The 22441-nt window shown below is 44.1% G+C and overlaps 1 protein-coding gene across 1 annotated transcript in view; it reads right to left on the bottom strand.

The window, feature by feature from the left end:
• Window positions 1-22441, bottom strand: part of CHST8 (carbohydrate sulfotransferase 8) — a 246835-nt gene that overhangs the window by 172979 nt on the left and 51415 nt on the right. The window contains exon 2 of the mRNA XM_081017047.1: window positions 14605-14827. Within this exon, the coding sequence (XP_080873173.1) occupies window positions 14605-14716 (112 nt within the window). The 5' untranslated portion in view covers window positions 14717-14827. The remainder of the gene's footprint in view (window positions 1-14604; window positions 14828-22441) is intronic.

Raw genomic sequence — 22441 nt, 5'->3', positions numbered from 1 at the left:
AGAGACCTGATTGTTGTTGTTCTTGCTGCTGCTGCTGCTAGTAGTTGTTTTTAGTGGCGAGTTATGTGTTTTTGTGTGATTTTATGGATTTTTATCTACTTGTCTGTAGTAAACAGCCCTGTGGCTTGTGCAAAGGTGGGTATCAAATCTATTATCTGAATTAATTCAGGGTGCAGAATGTAGACAGATGAATTGCACGTACTCTCTCACTCAGGTTTCCTGTGACAGGGGCCCAAGGTCCACACTTATATTCTGTCATGCTGCCCTGAAGTGTTAAAACACTTGCGGGAACTATCCTTAGAGCCACTTCACACAGAGTGGTTTATTAGGTGAGAAAATGCAGTGAAATATCCATTTCATAAAGTGTATAGTAGGAATGGATCTGTCGAATTCTAGACTATGACTTTTCCACATTTTATCTGTAAGTCTGCTCATACATTCATGCAGCAATCTGCATTTAAAAATATATAGAACTGCCCACAATTTAACTTTTTTTAAAAAGTTATTTCACAAAATATACATTTTCCCATGCGTTTTATCCTAAAATACACATTTTTTTAAAGCTGAGAACTATTGCGAAGTCGGGGAAATGTGAAAAATGAAATATAACTGTGCTCCTTTTTCTGAATCAGGTTTGTCCTCAGTAGATGTAGCCATCCTTCAAAATTTGCCCTTATCTGAATTTTACAATTCTGTTTCTCTAATGCAAATTGCTGCAGATTTGAGAACTGAATTTAAGATTGGGGAAATGAGGCACTAGGAGATCCTGCCACCCCTAGTTTCCATCAAGAAAAGAAATCCAGCTCCATCTTACATATGCACAAAGGTCTCTCTCCCAGTGTTAATTATGTAACTCCTAGAGATTGCCTCCTGTTTACAAGGTAATAACCATATCCCGAACAAAATAAATTGAAGCCATCAAACAAGCTTAACTAGCTAATTAGATTTTTTAAAAAGCTGTTGATTAAGAACCTGAGCATGAACATACACAAAGGTTACCTCGGTGGATATGGGTACTTTACTTATTTGGGGCTGTCCCCTGACAAATTGTTGTGCTGAAGCAACAGCTCCATTAAACAGTACATTTTCATGTACATAGAATCACAGAACCACAGAATTGTAGAGTTGGAAGGGACCCTGAGGATCATCTAGTCCAACCCCATCAGCCCCAACTAGCACAGCCATAAAACAAGATATACTGGAAATCATTTACTGGTAACAAGGGCCAAGGGTAAGCCAGTGCCCCCTGATCCATTCCTTATTGTTCCTCTGGTGGTCTTGGCTCTGAATTCAACTCTTACTCCATTTCAGTTTAACTCAAATTAATTCTGGAACCAGAGCATGCACAACTTTGCTGTAGCTCTTCCTTCACTCTGTTCACTTGCATCTTTCTCGACCCATCCCAACCAGCCCCCAGCAGCTCTTTACCCATCTGTGTATGCACATGGCCTCAGGTTAAAAGAAGTCTCTTCTTGAATTTAACTGATGCAGCAATGTTGAATAAATGCAAAGTTTCTCCTCAAGCAGAGGTGGGGAAGCTATCTGTGGGGGATCTCCTGCACTGAGCATTAGACGGCCTTGTTGTTGTTTAGTCGTTTAGTTGTGTCTGACTCTTTGTGACCCCATGGACCAGAGCACGCCAGGCACTTCTGTCTTCCACTGCCTCCCACAGTTTGGTCAAACTCATGCTGGTAGCTTCGAGAACACTATCCAACCATCTTGTTCTCTGTCGTCCCCTTCTCCTTGTGCCCTCCATCTTTCCCAACATCAGGGTCTTTTTAGGGAGTCTTCTCATGAGGTGGCCAAAGTATTGGAGCCTCAACTTCATGATCTGTCCTTCTAGTGAGCACTCAGGGCTGATTTCCTTCAGAATGGAGAGGTTTGATCTTCTTGCAGTCCATGGGACTCTCAAGAGTCTCCTCCAGCACCATAATTCAAAAACATCAATTCTTAGATGGCCTACAACCCTATAATTGGGGAAGGGCCATGGCTCAGTGGTAGAGCATCTGCTTTGCATGCAGAAAGTCACAGGTTCAATCCATGGCATCTCTAGGTAGGGCTGGGAGCGACTCCTGCCTGAAACCCTGGAGAGATGCTGCCAATCAGCATAGACAATAGTGCACTAGATGGGCTAATGGGCCTGACTAAGGCCATATTCACATCATAACCAGGTGTTCACAAGCTTTTTCAATGGTGTTTCAAACACACATGATTTCGCTTAAATGCGCGGGGCCTTGGAATGTAACCCCCATGGCAATTGGGAGTTGCCTATACAGTGGTACCTCGGGTTACAAACACCTCAGGTTATAAACACTTCGGGTTACAGACTCCACTAACCCAGAAGTAGTACCTCGGGTTAATAACTTTACCTCAGGATGAGAACAGAAATCGTGGGGTGGCGGCAGCAGGAGGCCCGATTAGCTAAAGTGATACCTCAGGTTACGAACGGTTTCAGATTAAGAACGGACCTCCGGAACAAATTATGTTCGTAACCTGAGGTAACACTGTATTAGTTTCATCACATTTCCTGCCTCCTACATCCATACTATCTCCTCATCCAGTGAAGGGGTCTTGTCCAGCATTTTAGACGGAAAAGGAGAAATGCCCCACAGGTCTCTTGACTACCAGTATGAAAGGGCAAGGAAGGCAGGTGCTTTTTTTGAGGCGGATGTTTCCTTTAAGCCTCTAAGTCAAGACTGTTGATCTTTCTTGACACATCACAGCACTCTTGTTTCTCTTCTCTGTGATATCTTGCCTAGTGCCCGATCAGAAATAGAGCTGCCTGACAGCATGCTGCTTTTGATTTTGCCAGGAACAACAAAGAGGTGTCAGCCTCTGAAGGTTTTAAAAATAGAATTGTCTGAAGAAAACAAACACCTCTTTAACAAATCTCTGTCGAAAAGACAAAGGGCACTGTCAGGGAAAGGAGAAAAATGTGCAGGGAAGCCTCAAATGAAACTTACGCCAGGCCTTTCAACAACAGCGCTTCAGCTGACTACTGGCATAAAATGCTGCAGAAAGGAGCATCGTTAGACCAGGGCCTCATTCACACCATACATTTAAAGTGCTACAATGCTACTTTAAGCCATGGCTTCCCACAATGAATTCTGGGAGCTGTGGTTTCTTACAGGTGCTGAGAGCTGTCTGGTGACTCCTATCTCCCCCTCAGAGAGTTGCAGTTTCCACAGTGGTTTAACAATCAATCCTCTTCACCTGGAACTCTGGGAATTGTAGCTCTGTGAGGGAAAATAGGGCCCTCCAATATACCGTATTTTTTGCACCATAACACTCACTTTTTTCCTCCTAGAAAGTAAGGGGAAATGTCTGTGCGTGTTATGGAGGGAATGCCTACGGGTGGCGGGGGGGGGGGATCTGCTGCAGTCGTGAGCAGAGGATCCATGGTTCCCCTTCCTTCCCTCCTCCGTGGCTCACTTTGAAACAGCAAAGTGGGAGAAGAGCTGCTGAGTGGGGAGGAGAGAGGGACAGAGAGCCTGCTTCTTTAAAGGAGCAAAGCAGGAGAGGAGAGGAGCCTTCTCCCCGTATACCCCTCTTCTGCATTATTAGCAGCATCCTTCTCCACCCACCCCACGCGTGCTCCTTGTCCCTTGAGTGCTTTTCCCTCCCTCCCCACTTAAAACGTGGTTACAAAGCACAGATCCACATGGATCCTCAGGATTTTTGCACTGGGTCACCCCAAATTCACCATCAGATCACATAGCATGTCCATGGCTACATCTTGCACCAAAAAAATCACGCACCCACTGTTGCCTGGGGCCGCAGTGGTGCAAAAACGTGGTTACAAAGCATGGATCTACATGGATCCTCAGGATTTTTGCATTGGGCTACTCCAAACTCACTGTCAGATCACGTCTGTGGCCACAGCATGAACCACAAAAATCATACATCCACTGTTTCGTTTAGAATATTTTTTTTTCTTGTTTTCCTCCTCTAAAAACTACGTGCGTGTTATGGTCGGATGCGTGTTATAGAGTGAAAAATACGGTATATTATTGTGTATAAATGCTGCCACTTTCAGCATTCATAAGCAGTGAAACTACAAGGATGCCCCTCAAGTTGTTTTTTTAAAGGTTGGTGGACAATCTCTCCAAAAAGACAAATTCCCAGTCACTATAAGTTCAATACAGTATTGTATGTGTTCCAGTTTCATGACCCCAGTACAGAGCAGCAGCTAAGATGCTGGCACACAAGATGGAGAAACAACAGCTGAATGCTGAACAGCAATGCTGGTGTTCACTTTGCAAGGATCACTTTGAGCCAGAGACCTCCAAACTGGAAAACCAGGAGACAGTACCACATTGAACCAGATTTCTCTGAGGAAGCAGACCTCTTTGCACTGGGGGTCTCTTGCTCCCCGTGGGCTGCTCACCAGCACATCCAACTTGCAAGTGATTGAGATGTGATGGGATGCTAAGCTCCATGCCAGAGGACTATGACTTTAAGACTTCCCTCTTTTCAGGACGGAGGCAGAGCCTTGGAAGGGTAATCCCCCCCACACCAATAAAAGGCCTGAGTTTGATCTCCATTCAAGAAAATCATGTGATAGGAGCTGTTCAAGGTCCTGTAAGCCTGTATGATGCTGCCTGACATCCATCTTCTAAGCCACTCTCAGACATATGTTGTGTCCGCCAATCAACTCTCTACTGTGGTCAGGGCAGAACATCTAAGGCACACTCTTAAGTTTTCTCCAGGCAACAGTGAGACCCAGAAGGTCTGGTCGGTGCCCCAAATGGACTTAATGTGCAGCAGACTCTTCAACAGAGTCTTCAACAATGTGGAGTTAGTCCAACCGATGAGGACAGGGTTCCCTAAATAAGTTTTTAAAACCCTGGACTAAGTATTTGCTGTTAAGCTGCCATCTGAGTGCCCAGAACTATTTGCATTGTATGTGCTTGTGATGGGATGGGTCTGCATGCTCACTTCTGGGACACTGTTAATCCTGCAGATTTTCATTTGTGCTTGAAGAATAATCACGTGACCTACCCCAAACTTGCCTTATGTTGCTGTTTCACAAACATAAGATTTGTGTATAAAAAAGTGATTGCTTTCTTATTGTATCTTAGAACATTCTGGATAGTGTCACTCGCATTGTTGGCATTAGCACATGATGTTACCTTTATTTTTGATAGCTTAAAAGGGTACAAGCTTTCTTCTAAACTGCATATAGCTTTCCCATTTATCCTCAATTGCTTTGTCAATGTTTTTTTTCCTTTTTTTAAGTTCCTTGTAAAGATAACAAGCTGTGCATTGTAGAGTGGGAGAGCATTATGGAGATGAGCAGTTATCGCCGAGTTGTGTACGCCACTCTGTAATTTGTACCTAACATGATGTGTGCATGTGTTTGGAATAAGTAATTGCAAGGAATCGCAGAGTGGCGCTGATGCAGATCTCTATGCTCAAGCAGCTCTGATAAGCTGAGAGGAGCAAAATGCAAGGGAGCCGATCTCTGGTCACCTGGCTCAGTACAATCTCCCTGCCCTGTTTCTCCCTCTCTTTCATAGGCAGACCAAACTAGGCTGATTGAACAGACATAGGATGAAGGACATTACATTCTAAAAGTGGTCCCCACAGATTGTGTACCCACAGAGGGTGTACAGATTTACAGCTGACATTCAGGATTGACTCTACTGTTAGACAGACTGAGTCCTCTGCCTCAGGTGGCAGAAGCTGGGGGTGGCAGCAGCAGCCCCCCACCTTCCCACTAAGTCACTCAGTTAGCCTGCTGTATACCTCCTGTGGTAGCCTTCTGCCCTCAGGTACAGTGGATAATGTTGTCCCCTTATCAGTGTTGAAGGGAGATTCAACTGACAGTTCTGGTGGATGCTGTGCACATAATGGGAAGGGGCACCATCTGGTCCTTTACTTCAGGCAGCATAATACTTGGGCCAGGTCTGCTTGCAGTGTGGGCACAGGCACATGGTTCACCTGAATGCAGTAAGCTTCTGTCACAGGAAGGAGGCCTCTCAGCTCTATACCAGTTGCCAGCAATTACATCTGGGCAGAGAGTATTCTTGTGCTCATGTCTAGCTTGAGGGTTTCCCAACAGGGCATCTGGTTGACCATTGTGAGAACAGGATGCTGGACTAGGTGGTCCATTGGGCTGATCCAGCAGACTCATGTTATGTTCTTATGCTTCATTGTTTGTTTCAAAGAAATGTATATGGCTACACACTTTGAGGATAAAGTCATCGGACTTCTGGATGACCTGTTACTGCAGTTGCAGATGAGGTAACCAAAGTCAGAGTCAGTGATGTATTGTGGGATCGATTTCAGCAGATGCAGTCAGCTGATGTGGACACAGAGCTGGAGGCTACATGCCCAGCCACATGCGCCCTTGCTCCCTGTCCCTCCTGGCTAGCAGTGGGAGGTTGGCTGGTTGGTTCCAGAGCATGATTAATGCTTCATTGCATGAGAGTGGTCCCTGCTTGCATGAAGTGGTGGCACTGCCAGTTCTAAAGCAAATGGCCCTGGTCACCTTAGACTGCAATAACTATTGACTAGTCACTAGTGTGATGGTGGTGGAGAAAGTTGTAGTGGGGCTACTGCAGGCATTCTTAATTTACATGGAATATTTAGTTCCACTCCAATGTGGGTTCAGGCCTGGCCATGAGTTGCCACTGAATGGAAGAATGTTTTTAACTGCAACTGTTTTTAGAATGTTTTAACTGGTCTAGAATGTTTTCTTTTTCAACTCTGTCTCTGCCACTCTGGGCTCCTTGCGGGCAGAAGGGAGAGTGGGATATAAAGTCAATCAAGAGTCCTCTCTAATCAAAATTTTAAATGGTAATTCAGATTCCACCCTCCCCAAGGTGTTCCTCTCATAATCTCTTACAGTACAGTATTCTGTACAAAGCCAGTGAGTTGGGAGTTGGGATGAGGCAGGATAGCGCACGGTTGCTGATAACAAAATTCAACCTCCATGGACTTTAAAACACCTCTAAAGTTATTGATTCATAAACAGGCTACCAAAAAGAAAAATAAACACACACAAATCTAAGACTGGGCAGAGATAGGCACCTGAACCTAGATTTATATTCTTTAGACATGTATCAAGATTATACTTGACATTTAAAGGTTTTAACCTTCTGACCTGAGGCTGACCTAAAGCCAGAAGTTTTCATCCGGCTTGCTTTGAAAGGCTTACACAGGATGCTGGAGATTTTTGATGGGCAAACAAAGTGTGGTATCCATTCCAATCCAAGGTAGTTTTATGTTGTGTAGAAGTTGCATCAAGTGGGCACACTCTTACTGTCTGCTGAAGAGATATCATTCTGTTTTGCAAAAGCTGCTATCCTAGCTAGAGATAAGCCCTATTTGTGCACTACTCACATGCAGAGCACTCAGAATTTTAAACCAGAGTGGGCCCACCCCCGGCATCATCAGATCACCATGCTAGCTCCACACACTGAGTATGGCTGCTTGCAAGGGGACTCATATGTGCAAACAACTGCTCATGAATAGGGGTTCCGAATTATGGTTCAGTCAACATAGGATGTGTACATTTCCTGCTCAAAGTATTTGCTAATCATTGTTATTTGAGTTTATTGTTTGCTTCCTGCAAGCTCACAGATATATAATTTTAATATGTATCTTGAAAGCTGACTCAGTACTTCAAAAAACCAAAATGCAGGCTGATGCTGGGAACATGGAAAGCGGTGCAATATCTAACCAAGAGAAGGGCCTCCCACAAAGATCTCAAAATGTGGGCAGGTTTGTATGAGGGAATACAGTCTTCCAGATAGCTTGGACTTCAGCTACATATGGCTTTATAGGTGATAACCAGCATTTTGAATCATGCCCGGAAACAGACTGCTAACCGTTGGAGCTGTTATAGCAAGGGAGTTGCATGATTCCTATAGCCAGCCAACAATCTGTATATTATTTTCAACATGATAAGCATTTTTCTGCATACTTTGCCTAATGTGCACATTCTCCTGCACAGCTTCTTGGCCAAGAAATGCATCATAAGATTTGGAAATTGAGTTTCAACAGAGAGCTGAATTTCAGTTTACATGTTGTTTTAGGAAGCACCAGTAGGCTCACATCAAAATGCAAACCCAGCTGAGTTTGGAACTTGATCCCTGCTGAGACCCGAGACAGACGAGAGTCTCAATAAACCTTTAAAAAGAGAGACAAAGTTTCTGGCTGACCACTTTTTCATTATTTGCATCAACTCTTCACTTTCCTTTAGCAGGGCTTTGACTTGTTCAGATTGCTCTAAGCACAGCAGTCATGTCAGGTCTGTGTGCTAAAGGGGTCAGTCCTGGCTGGCAAAGGAGAGGTGTTGATTGATTCATTATAAATTTCCCCTGTTTATAATGGGATAGTCATTATTCTGAGAGATTTCACTGCTGAGTGCAATAATCATGACCAGTCCAGAGTGCTAGCTGGTTTCGTGACACCTGGATGAGAACAGTGCAGGCAATTACCAAGTATTATGCTATAAATGTAAAATCTTTGGGCACCAAACCTCCCATGGTGCAGAAGATATCCTTATATAAATACCTTGTTAGGAGATGTGCAAACTGCAACATTTAATACCCCTAATAGAACAAGTTTTCCACCTTACCTGAAAACTATTTTGCAGAAGTTCCTATCCATGTCCTTGCCATTATTTTTGAATCAGAATGAGCAACACAGAAGGAAATAGCTCTCTAATGCATGAACGAATAAACAGCCCATTCTACCAAATGTTTACAAAGGAGAATATGGGTTTAACCCTAAGGATTTACAGCGTGCATTCAATGGGATTAACTATAGAACAATTTCTGTGATGGATTTTCACATGATTTGTTCCAGAAAACACTGGAAGAAAAATATGCATTCTGAAGCTAAAGCTTCCATGTTGTCCTGGCAGGGATGGGTGAATGTGTCTGTTTCCAGGTTCTCCCACTTTACCAACACACCTGGGGGAAAATTCACACACCAGCAATTTGGGGAAAGGGTGTATCTATTGAAATATAATGAAACCAATAAGCAAATTAACCAAATCAAAATAACGGAGGGTTAAATTCCCTTATGAGTCATGGGCAGATTGACTGGCTTCACCTGTGATGTTAGAAGAAAGGATTGGGAGGAACCCTTCCTCCTTGCTCCAAACATCCTGGGAATCTGGTCTTGGCATGCACTGTGGCATCACTGTTTTAGCATTCACCTCAGAACGCATGTCAAGAATAAGGGCACCCCGATGACAAAAGGTGACAAGAGGGCCCTTAACCCAACACTGCCTCATTTGATTACTCCCTAACTCTTACCCTGACTTCCCATACTAACCACCAACTGAACCAGTTGAACAATGCCACTCTAAACAAGACTCCCAGCAGTAGGAAGTAGGCAAAAAAGAAGAGGCCAAGGCCAACTGAAGGGACTCCTGCCAAGATTCCTGCTTTGCCCTTGAACAGGCAATGAACAGAGCATCTACTGCATAGGGGAGGGTGAAGCAAAGAGAAAACTGCAATGTTTAGGGTGTGGAGTTAGCTTAGAAGGCAAGCTCCTCCCCACTCTCTGATTGGCAGCAGACGGCACCTGATGAAAAAGCCCCAAGCCCGTGTCAAACCAAGTACGTCTTTTTCTTGGAGGAACACAGTGGTGGAAAATCCCACTCCCACACTAATGGGATGCGAAATGCATTCTCATTCCACTCCACAATCTATGTGTAAAGGTAAAGGGACCCCTGACAGTTAAGTCCAGTCGCGAATGACTCTGGGGTTGTGGTGTGCATCTCACTTTACAGGCTGAGGGAGCCAGAGTTTGTCCACTTCCGCAGACAGTTTTTCCAGGTCATGTGGCCAGCATGACTAAGTCGCTTTCTGTCGAAGCCAGAGCAGCGCATGGAAGCTCAGTTTACTTTCCCGCCGGAGCGGTACCTATTTATCTACTTGCACTGCGTGCTTTTGAACTGCTAGGTCGGCAGGAGCTGGGACTGAACAATGGGAGCTCACCCCGTCGCAGGGCCTTGCCACAATTCCTCATCAGTTCACAATTTTTTTTAAAAAAAAGAAGTCGTTACAAAAACCTGCCAGCATTTTACCCCCACATTTCTGCTAATATGTAGATTATTGTAATGTAGAAAATGTTACCAATATGTCCATTTTTTGCAAGGATTCTCCTCTGATGATATGATGCATTTTTTCACGTTACTCCCAGTAATATATAATATTCCCAGAATTGTGTGTGAGTGGGTGTGGGTGTACATGTACACAAACACATTTCTCTACACATTGTTTGGAACTGAATCACAACATTTGGAGAAGGGCAAATTTTGAAGATTCACTGTGTTTCAGCTTGTGAGACATTATAGGAAGGGCAAATTTGTTTGGCAAATTTCTACCCCCAACCTTAGACTCTTTGCCTTAGAAAACAGGTATTAACCTGAATGCAGCATTCCTTAGCTCTGCAAGTAGGTTGCATGGACAAATGTTTGCTCCTGACTCCTCTTATTCTCCTGCCTCTCTCCCTCAACCTTAGAGGGAAATCTGCCTGCACGTTCACCTATTGATCTCTCTCCACCCCAGAGACCTCTTTTGTCACTTCATTGCCTCCCCACCCTGACTTTGCTTAATTGCCCTTTCATTGCTCCTTAGAAAAGAGGTTTTTTTTAACTGTCCAGCCTTAGACAACTTTTTAGACATTTCCCACCACTTAGGCAATGTCTAATTTGCTGCATGCAAATTTGGCATACGTATACATATAGGCATAGACACTGAGCATGTTCCCCAAATGCATGGAATACCTGAGTAGTAACGAAAGGTGGAGGTGTGTTATACTGAAGGCAGTCAATAATGAATGAAGTCCATGAAGCATTTTCTTTTTATTACTTTGTACATTGATATCCCACCTTTCTTCCAAGAAGCTTGAGTTGGTATATATATATTCCCCCTTTCCCTTGTTTTAAACTTTCACAACAATATTGTGAGGTAGGTTAGGCTGAGAGTTAGCAACAGTGGCTGAAGGCCACCCAGTGAGTCATGGATGAATGTCAATCTGAGTGTCAGGGACCACACTGAGGAGGACCGCAGTGAGAAGGAATGGTGGGATCCTCCCCCTCCCCCTGTTCCTGATCAGGATCCTGACTCTTCCCAGGAACAGGAAGACAGTATAGATTTGGAACAGTGGTTTGCAGAGGGACATAGTTCAGAAGGCAGAAGCTGGGAGGTACTGGTTGGGGAACAGCTAGGAGGAGGAGAAATGTGAGGGAGTTAACTGACTCACTGCCACTTGAAAGTGTCCATCTGCTCAGCCCAAGGTCACGAAGAGCAGATAAGGTGGCAGCACAGAAAGCACAGTGGTTGCGAGATCAGGTTACAAGACGCGGAAGTGACGTGGGTGACTAGGGAGAAAGTGGGTGGGACCTTTAATTGGGAGCAGCTTCATTCCTAAAAATGAATTCTTTGTTCTCTCGCTTAGATCATTAAAGTTTCTAACTGGTAAGAGACTCCTTTCGTTCTGCTTATCTTCTGCCAAAGCAGGGAAGGAAGCCAATTCCCTGAAGCTTGACACTGAGCTAGAGTCTCCAACACACTAACCACTGCATGACACTGTCCCTACAGGTCTTCTGAAGCCATATGAGTCCACCATGCTGCTAAAGCTAAGCAGGTCAGCGTCTGCTCAGTAATGTAGATGGAGGACTGCCTGGGAACCACCAGCATACCCACCTTGGGTTCCATGATGGAAGAAAGTGGGAATGAAACCTAAGGAAATATAATAAATAAAGTATGGAGAAAATAAGGAAAAGGGAAGGAAAGTTTCCTTTTTTTAAGGAAAGGCACCACTGAAGATACAGACTTAAACCCCCAGTTTTAAATTTAAGAACACACACTTAATATAGTTATTCATTGGACTGAAGAACTCCCAATGCAGGTAGGAGAATTTACAGAAATCTGGCTGCATTCACATAACAATTTAATCCATTTCCCTAAGGTTTACCAAATGGCTAATTTCAAGATTGTATTTCAGCTTTCATAAGACGTAAAAGACAGTTCCGGAAAACTAATGGGATCTAGCATACATCGAGCATTCATTTGTGTGTAATTTGATTCCAGAAAAAAATACATTTGCAGCCCCCTTAATCTGGAAAATTGTGGGGTGGTAAAGCCACATGCAGTTCTTTCCTACTGTTTTCATGGGAGAATCAATGGAGGACCAGAAGCAGACCTTTGTGGGAAGAGCGAGAGAGCAGCAATGTTCTACAGTGACATTTGGTGTTGCCTTGCAACATGCCAGTATATCGGTCAAAAGAACCCACCATTCCAGGTGTTGCAGTGTGAAAGGAACATCAGCAAAGTGCTTGCATTATCACCAGGAAAAACTGACACAATATTCCCCATGTCTGAATGCCCCCTCCGTCACAATGATGCTAATTTCGCTCTCCCCTCACTTCCATTACCATCTCATATATACCAGTGTCAAAACTAATTTCTAGGAAAGCACTGGAAAGGCTGTCTTACCTCGTTTCATGTTGAAAAGCACCTCCCACCCCCTGCCGCTCCTCTCTCATGTCCTCAACTACAAAGACATGTACATAGGTTTGGTACAGCACTTCTCATTGAAGCCATTTTCCTCCTTCCTCACCTCATAGTCCTTCACCTCATTTGCCAACACAACCACTTAATCCTGTTGACGTTCCCCAAGATTTTGCTGATAATTTCACAGCACTGTATCTAAACTAATAACATTGTGGGCACCTGTGAACAAGCCAACAGCCCCTTTGATTCAGCAACGGGGTGGAGAAAGAAGCCAAGAGCCTTCATGGCCAAGAAAGAACAGCAGCCACTGGCAGGAAAGGACAGCTGGGGTTCTCAAACATTCCACTCAATGGGCACACAGTCTGTGTATATAATAGCTGAGCTGTATAAATCAACAAGTACAGACCCTTTCACACAAACACTTGCACGTGTGTAGAAACAGCTCGCACCTCTGTAAGTGTAACATGTGAACAAGCCCAGAAAAGCAGTACAGTAGGATACAAATATTCAGAAGGAAAGGTGGGAGTGGGATGTGGCAGCCTTTTTAGCTGCCTCCAATATATTGCTTCTGAAGCAAATACTGGAAATGCAGAGCATTCAGAGCAGCCCTATAAATTTTCATTCCGCCATTCCTTTGTAATAACATCCCTACAAGTATCTGCTCTCGGTGAAGCTACTACGCTTGTCATAGCCAACAAAATACGTTCAACAGTTAATGCAGACATTCACAAAATCTGTTTTGTTCTTTGCAAAGTGCTGTCCATCAAAAACTGTTCCTGTTTAAAAGTGAATATCAGGTACCAGCATCTAAGTATCAGGATGTTTGCCAACTACCAGAAAAGGGGGCGGGCTGAGGCTCTAAGTACAACCACCACCATTCTGGGGAGTATCTATCTATCTATATAGTAAGCCTTCGTTTCCAACAGATAAATGTAATCAAGGTTTATATGCTCAGAGAAGCCAACAGGATGGGATTGTTTCACTTGAAAGATCAGAAGAAAATTGTAACTAATGTTGTGGAAAATTACTTTGATATTGCTTTCTCAGTACAGGATTACAATTAGGTTGCAGTGTGAAGCACGGGGAAAGGATAAATGAATGGTAACAAATCAACACAAACAGCTACTGTCAGGAGCACTTTGCTGACGGAAAGTAATGTAAGCATTACTTAAAGTTTTATGACTCTCGTTTTATTCTGGCTTAAGTAGTACATCAAGGGTTTTGTATCGTGGTTGCTCGGGCTAAAAACAATAAAGAACACTTTCTAGAGCAGACAGAGAATGTGAAGGAAGCAGACCATCTTTTATTAACCTTGTTTTATAAGCTACACTATCCCAAATTAAACTGGACTGAATGCATTAACAATGAGCAATGACTCTCTCCTCCAGCGTATAATTCTGCTCTACTTTTGAGGAGGTGGGATGCATGGAGAACGTGGATGCATCTAGTTTTGAGGCAGCTATTCAGGTGCAATCCGGAAGTGGTGCAAATCTGTTCAGCTACGAAGGAGGGATACAAGGGGATAGCTGGGTCTCTTCATACACATCAGCCTCCTTTAAACCGGCATCACTTGATGGAGAACAATTGTGTGCTTTGGTAGTGCATAAGTGGCAAACCCTACTGTTTGAAGTGAGAACCAGGCTGTGTTGAATTTTTCTGTTTTCATTTTTATACTGAACAAGGGGCTGTGGACCCTGCTCATTCCATTCACCAACCCTGCCTACCTACCAACCCCATGGCCAACCACCTTTTCCCCATGCCTGAGCAACCCCCTCCCTTGACATCTCACCCACCTTCTTGCAAATCTTCTCACCACCTGCCCATCCCTTCCTTCACAGCTCACTCCAGTTCCCAATCCCTTTTAAAGGAGGGGGGGCACTTCAGACAGTGCTTTTCTGAAGCACCTTCTCCCTCCATGAAAACTCGTTGCAGACATATTTAACTGGGGGAGGGGGGGAGAGAAACCTTCCTTCACTTGACAATATGAACATTTCCAACAGACAAATACAGACCTCTTGGTCACCATGAACATTTCTCACCAATGAGAATGATTTTGTCCAAACAAACAATTCAGGTGGGGGGGGGGACATGAGAAGATAATATGTTAAAACCAAAGTCTAACCTGGTGTTTGCTGATGAACAATTTCTTCTGGATCCTGCAGGTGGATGAAGACAACCAGCCCAGCTGCTCCAAACAGCAGGATGAAGGAGAACATGCAGGTCAGCTTCATCATTGACGTCCTCAAATCAATCCAGTTTGGGACCAGGGAAAGAAGAAAATGTGCTCCGTCTCCAAAGCAGAGATTAGGGTCATTATCTCAGCTGCCTTTCCATTCCAAGGCCACCTGTGGGTTGGGAGGGCAGGAGAAGAGAAGCACACACTCACTAAGACTCTGAATCTCTCCTAGTGCCATACCCAAAACCTGTCCTCCAATTTCCCCAATTATTCCTTTCCCTGTTAGAAAAGTTTCTATTCGCATGTTGCTTTATTTTTTCTTTATAATTCTGGTAGCTGTAGGGTTGAGTTTGCTTATTTATTTAAACAGTTTACAGCCTGTCCTTCATTGAGACAAATACCGTTTTGTTGCAAGGTTGTGCTTTTCTTTTAGTTAAACATTTTTCAAACGTGATGTTGTAGCCCTTGGGCTGAATCAGATTCCCCAGCCCCAGTTTAGACAAAACTAATAAATATTGCATATGCATCTCTAGGCATAGGAAGTTCATATCTGTTCTTTGTTGTCCTAGCAGAGGGACAGGATCAGGACTCTCACCTTGCTGAGAATTGCCAAATTGGGATTGGAAGCTGATTGCACCCTTTTAGGAACAGGAAACCATAGTCCGCTACAGAACTTCATGAACTCTTGGGCCCTTGTCATTCTGGTTCCATTGTGTCCCTGGCTATGGGTGGATGGATGAATGAATGAATGAATGAATGAATGGATAAAGTACAACAAAGTGCTTTCACTTAGGACAGCCAGCCTCTAAACATGAGGAGTCAGAGGGAGGAGCACCTGGGCAAAACCTGCTACTCATAGGCAACACATCTCAGTTATAATATATAAGAGGACAGACAGGGAGGAGGATTGGAAGTGGGTCTGCTCAAAAGTCTTCCAGACCCAGAAGTTAACAGAATCATAGACTTGTAAAATTCTATGACTCCCAAGGGTAATTTAGCCCTACTCCCTGCAATGCAAGAATCACAGCTATTGCCTAACCCCACTCACCTCTAATGCTGGCCATGGAAGCAACCAGTGACATTTTGGAGTTGGGGAGTGGGAATCCCAAGGCTTTTTTAAACAGCAGTAAAAAGGGATAACCCAGCTGCAGGAGGAATTTACAGCTTTTTTGTACTCAATAGTATACTCATAAGAAAATAAAGTATCTACATTTATTGCTCTTGTTAGTCCACATTAAACAAGAATGCACTATTCATTTGGGGGCATAGTTCAGGATAGATGTTATCAGAATGTTATTTCATCATCTGTTGTCTGTGTTTAATGGAAATTAAACTTGCAGTAGTAGCTTCCAGGGTTTGAGGGTTGAGTTTGCATTTATTATAGGAAAATAAGAATGGCACATATTGGGACATTTCCATGCTTGAAAAACCTTTTGGGCATAAACAAATACTAGAACCATTCTAGGGCATATCTGAATTGCAAATGTTTCCAAAACTGTTCTTGGAATTATGAGAGTTTGTTTCCAGAGTCCACAAATTATGGTTAAGGTGGGTCACTGAGGCCTGTAGTTTTGGCTTTCAAACTGTGTTCTGGGGAGCCCTGAGATAGTCTGGACTCTCAGCAACATTCTTCAGTTGAGAAGAGAAGTGAAATGGCAAATTCAGAAGTGCAGGATCCCTTTATTATGGTCACAGCCATGCCTGCTCACAGCCACACTCCTCCCAACATTATACAACTTTTTAAGATTTTGCAATAATCTTTTAATTATATAATAATTAGAGATGCATTGCAATGGTCAGTACAGCTCTCTAGGTGTTGCATTTCAGCTAGATCTACTATTTTCTGTGCACTTACATGGGCAAAGGATTTGGAGTGGTACACTACCTTTTTTCTGTGTAACTTGTGTTTTCTGTGAAGTTCCATTGTACATAACACAACATGCACCCCATTCTCTTGAAACCAAAGTGCCTTGTGTTTTCAGTGTTCCTAAGGACTTAGCAGTGGTGTGAAACTGAGCCCAAATAAGCCTACCCAGTGACCTAGGTGAACAGATGGTGTACTACCAAAAAATGCCTCTGACTACTCCATGTAGTATTTGTGTTAAGCAGTTGTAGTAGGTAAGAGGATCATGCACACCTTTTGCTCCCAAGCTTACATAACCCGTAGATGTCACAACTAAAAGTAATAAAGATTATTGTGGCACCAAAACCTGCAATCTATGATGTGAAAAAATAATTGTCCATGTTGCACCCTTTCATGGTCTCTCCATAAAAACATATTGATATGCTTAGCAGAGGAGCCAGGAGCCAGCATCCCTGCCCCTAATCACCATTAGAACATAAGAAGAATATCCTGCTGGATCAGGCCAGTGGCTCATCTAATCCAACATCCTGTTCTCTCAGTGGTCAGCCAGATTCCTGTGGAAAGAACACAAGCAGGACCAGAGCTCAACAGTTCTCTTCACAACGGCATTCAAAGGCACATTGCCTCCAACAGCAGAGGCAGAGGATGAGCACTGTGGTTTGCAGCTACTGATAGCCTTAATTTCCGTGAATGTGCCTAATCCTCTTTTAATGCCATCCAAGTTTGGCACTGCAACTTCTTGAAGCAACTTTGCCCCACCCAGAGCAAATAATTACACTGATTCGTGGACCGCAATCTTAGTCCCAGGACTTTGTTGCACAACTCTTTCCTAAATTTAAACATGTGCACAACATGTATAGAAGAGGGTTAAGACAGCTAAAGTGTAGCCCTGTAAATATAAAGCATAGTTCAAAGCATTCTCAATCCTATCCTTTGGAAAGGAACAGCAGATCGTTTGTTCGAGGAGATTCACTGCTGGCTCATCTTCTTCCAAGTGGACCTGCAATGCTACGACAGCATCTTCAAAGTACTGCAACCAACTACAAAGGAAGGCAGGTCTCAAATTGTGACACTCCCAGGGACAGAGGAAGGGGGTGCGGTGGGGGCGGGTCAACCCAGGTGTCACCACTGAGGGGGGTGACAAAATGCCGGGCGGCACTCACTGCGCATCTCTCCTGGGAGTGACACGGTGGCTTGGGCACCTGCAGGCTCCGCACTGCCCCAAACGGTCTGCCAGCCGCCTCCCCCTCAGCAGTAGGGTGGCTGAGTGGGAGGAGGCAGGCAGACTCCTCCGAGGCCCTGCGGAGTGCCCTGCCCCAGTTTGCCCCACTCTGCGGGTGGCTGGCCCTACTCCTTTACAGCAGAATGCAGCAGAAGCAACTATGGTTGGAATAGTAACATCAAAGGTTTTATTTATAAAGCAAATAACCAAACAACAAGACGACTCTCACATCCATCTTCTTCAGCAGAGGAGCAGAGAGAGAGAGAGAGAGAGAGAGAGAGAGAGAGAGGAGACATTTAAATAGTTCTCATACTCATACATCAATTAAGTAATTAAAGGCAACCCGCGACATTATGCAATGTGAGAATGGGACATTACAATACTAACAGCGCCGCCCCAGGTGCCCGATCGGCTTGCTCCACCGCTGGACACCTCCCCCCAAACCCCTGCCCCATGCACTATCCTGAAGAAAATACAGATGAGGAGGAAACATAGGCTGCTCCAAGCAGATATAACCCTATATCCTATCAGATATACTCCTATATTCTTTTGCACTATGTTATCCTACTTCAAGAGAGGAAGTGGGATATGCACAGAGGGAAGGCAACAGCTTTCCTAAGCTTCAAGAAAGCGACACAATAGGCACCACTAGGAAAAGTACAATTCCTTGCATTATTTTAGCAACTTTCATACCCAAATGCATCAAGGCTGCTTTCACCCAATACTAGTCCTCTTAATCTTTAAAGTCATGGTGAGTAATTTGCCTGTCACTGAAACAGCACAAACACTCTCTCCCTAATGACTGAGAGCTCCATCTGTTTTGTCAAGGTGATTTTCAATTCGCATGCATTATTCTGAGATGAGCTATCCCCCGCTAATCTTCATTTGAGCTGTTAACGTGAAACCTCCAATTAAAAAGAGCTCTGGAAAACACACTCTGCCTTTCACACATCAGCCACCCACGAGTTAATAAGGAACAGAGACAGAGACTGGCAGTCTGAAGCACGAGTACTTGTACACGTTTAGCACTCACTTCCTCCTGCTTGAGTAACATTCAGTGGAATAACTGTGCGTATGTTACAGACAGACCGTCAGATATATAGCTAGTGTAGCCTAGTGGTTAGAGTGCTGAAGTAGGTCTTGGGAGACCAGGGTTCAAATCCCCAGTCAGCCCTGAAGTTCACTGGGTGACCTTGCAAGTCAATCACTGCCTCTTAACCTAACCACCCTCACAGGATTGTTGTGGGGAATAAATGAGGAGAGGAAGATCCATCCATGCCACACTGAGCTCCTTGGAGAAAAAAGTGGGCTAATACAGTGGTACCTCAGGTTGCAAACACCTCAGGTTACAAACACTTCGGGTTACAGACTCTGCAAACCCGGAAGTAGTACCTCGGGTTAAGAACTTTACCTCAGGATGAGAACAGAAATTGTGCGCTGGCGGCACAGTGGCAGCGGGAGGCCCCATTAGCGAAAACGCGCCTCAGGTTAAGAACGGACCTCTGGAACAAATTAAGTTTGTAACCAGAGGTACCACTGTAAAGGCAATAAAGAAATAATAAAAGAAATAGATATGGCAATGCCCCTAACAAACCATGATACTAAGGTCTCTAAAGCAGGAAGACAGGCAAGACTTGCCTTGAAATGATTCCCAGAGTCAGGTAGGTTAGCAGAGTTATTATGGGATGAATAAAAACACTGAATGCTCAGTGGGGAGGTTTTTCGTATCACAGTCTTTAGTATGTGTCTAGTACTCCAGTGAGGGACGCGGGTGGTGCTGTGGGTAAAACCTCAGCGCCTAGGACTTGCCGATCGCATGGTCAGCGGTTCGAATCCCCGCGGCGGGGTGAGCTCCCGTCGTTCGGTCCCAGCTCCTGCCCAGCTAGCAGTTCGAAAGCACCCTTAAGTGCAAGTAGATAAATAGGTACCGCTTTATAGCGGGAAGGTAAACGGCGTTTCCGTGTGCTGCTCTGGTGCCGGTTCACCAGAGCAGCTTCGTCACGCTGGCCACGTGACCCGGAAGTGTCTGCGGACAGCGCTGGCTCCCGGCCTCTAGAGTGAGATGAGCGCACAACCCTAGAGTCTGTCAAGACTGGCCCGTACGGGCAGGGGTACCTTTACCTTTACCTTTTAGTTGTACACCACTCCCCACGAAAGAAGATTAGAATCTAACAAGGCCTAGAAAGGATCACAATCTTTGAAGGCCGTTTTCACGCCACACGGCCATTGAAACAGAAAACAAGACCAAGCCCTAGCCATTACACATCCTAATTATGGATTTCAACAAGGTATAACTGTGATTAACTGTCTTCCGATTGGGTCCGCCTTTGCCTTTGCTCTTTCACAAGCCGACCAGCAACATCCCTTGAAAGCAGAGCAGGGGCGTCATCAGGGGGGGGGGAGGAACTCCCCCCCCCAGCACATCGTGCAGTGCCAGTCCCCTCAGTCACGGGGGCAAGCTGGCATGCCTAAAACAGAGTGTGAGGAAATAGCCCGATATAAAACTTCTGAAGTTTGAAGCACTAGCAAAAGTTGCTGAATCTTAACCTTTGAAGTACCCATTCTCCTCATGCATTTTCAAGCAAAGGCTCATCTCTGTAAAGAATTTTTCCATAATTGCAAATTGAAAAATCCCCATCTGAAAACTCTAATGCAATTTCTGTTGTCAGGGACGTGAAAGGTCTCACTCCCCTTGGTACTCCAGAGTTAACCTTTGCTAATGTGTGCATAACCTTCTGCCTTCATAAGCAGCTGAAGGTTTGGCAGACCCTCACAGGCTGGCGCTGCAGAAATATTATTTGTATGAAGCTCTTGAGTTCCACTTTGCAGATCTTAATAAAATAGTTACTGACCTTTTTAGCTCATGTATAATTAAAGCAGGGCCTAACATTTTGCAAATAAATAAAAGATAACAATTTTCTTCTACAGATCAATGGCATCTTCTGTAATATTTTTTTATAGAAACATTTGAAAGTTAAATTATGGTGCCTTTAAGTATAATAAGAGGATTTATTGTGCTGGCAACCGCTGGCTGGTCTTTGCACATTTTTCAGTTGTATACTGCACTCTAAAAATGCAAAACAATTATTAATATTGATTGAGACTAAAACAATATTGGATCTCAATACATCCCTACTTCTTTTATGAATTACTTTGCATTGCCAAGGTGATTATGATGAAAGACTTGTTGCACACTCAATTTCTTTTCAGCAAAAAACCTGGTGGGGAGCTGCTGCTTATGGCTGTACTGATAATAATAAGCCCATAGAATTATTCTTTAAACACACACACATTTTTAAAGCTCTGAGATGAGACATTTATCTCAGAAACTCCAGCTGGTGCAAAATGTAGGGACCAGATTATTAACTGTGGTTCCAAAACATATCTCATAACCCTTGTTTTCAAACAGTTGCACTGATCTGAAAGCCCCATACAACTCAGACCCCAAATACCTGAAAGATCTCCTCCTTCCCTACAGACCTTCTTGGGTGCTGAGATTGGCAGAGGAGGCCCTCATGATAGTTCATTTACCCTCAGAGACACACATTCTCTCTCTCTCTCTCTCTCTCTCTCTCTCTCTCTCTCTCTCTCTGTGTGTGTGTGTGTGTGTTTGTAAATCAAACCTCAAAAATCTTAAACCTCAATAATTTCAAAATCTCCAGGAAAGAGCAGGTAAAAATCTGAGGAGCATTCAGGGCACAAAGACTTCTGGAAGTAAGACAGCTTTGACCAGGTATCTGAAACTCAGAAGGAACCGGCCATGTACATTGGGGTAAATGCCAAACCAGTGGGGCTGAGATGAGCTTGTCCAGTGTTGATATAGCGAGGAGGAATAACTCCTTCCAATCTTTACTGCAGGGCACTTTCATCACCTCATGAGTTGGGAAGGAGATGATTCTCCTCTAAGTGAGGAACTTTCCTGCTTGGACTTTGGTTGGTTTGGTTTGGTTGAACTGGAACAAATTGGGTTCATGGGTTTTATCTGCAGATCCTCAATTTCCCCTTAATGTTATATATAGTAAATATAACCCTTTCCCCCAACTTAAAGCACTGCCTCAAGTCTTCCTTGGGGTGGGTGTGATCACAAATGGTCATGGCATTTTGGTTTGGGTATATTAGGTAAGCTCACATTAAAATGTGAATTGAACTGAATTTTCCCCACTATCACTATGCACAATGAGTTACTGCTCTTCCAAGCACACAGCAACTCTGCAAGTTCCCTCTACCCAGAACACACTACATCTGGTTGCAGTTGTTTCCTAGGCTGCCTGAGTCTCTGGTCCTGCTTCTCATGGGAGTTGTCTGTGCTGCTCAGTCCTAATGGCAAGTTGCATGAGAGTTTCAGCTACTAGTGCATGTCTCCACCAAGAGTGCACACAGATATGGGGAATATTGCACTAGTTTTCCTGATTATTATGCAAACGCTTCTGTCCTGTTTTCTAACATCATTTTCACACTGCAGTACCGGTTGTGTTATGGAACCATGACTTTTTGAATGATAAGTAAATAAATTTAGTAAGTAAATAAATTTGCTGTCACAGAACATAGGAAACTGGCTTCTACAGACTCAGACCTTTGGTTCATCTAGCTCAGTATTGTCTACAGGGACTGGAAGTGGCTCTCCAAGGTTTCATGCAACATTATTGTGCTGTGAGGGGCTTCTGATTCGACTGCTCACTTGGCACCAACCAAAATCT

The sequence above is a fragment of the Podarcis pityusensis genome, assembly GCF_964106645.2.
Source record: "Podarcis pityusensis genome assembly, chromosome: 8".
Classification (NCBI taxonomy): domain Eukaryota; kingdom Metazoa; phylum Chordata; class Lepidosauria; order Squamata; family Lacertidae; genus Podarcis; species Podarcis pityusensis.
This window is presented reverse-complemented; position numbering and strand designations above follow the sequence as displayed.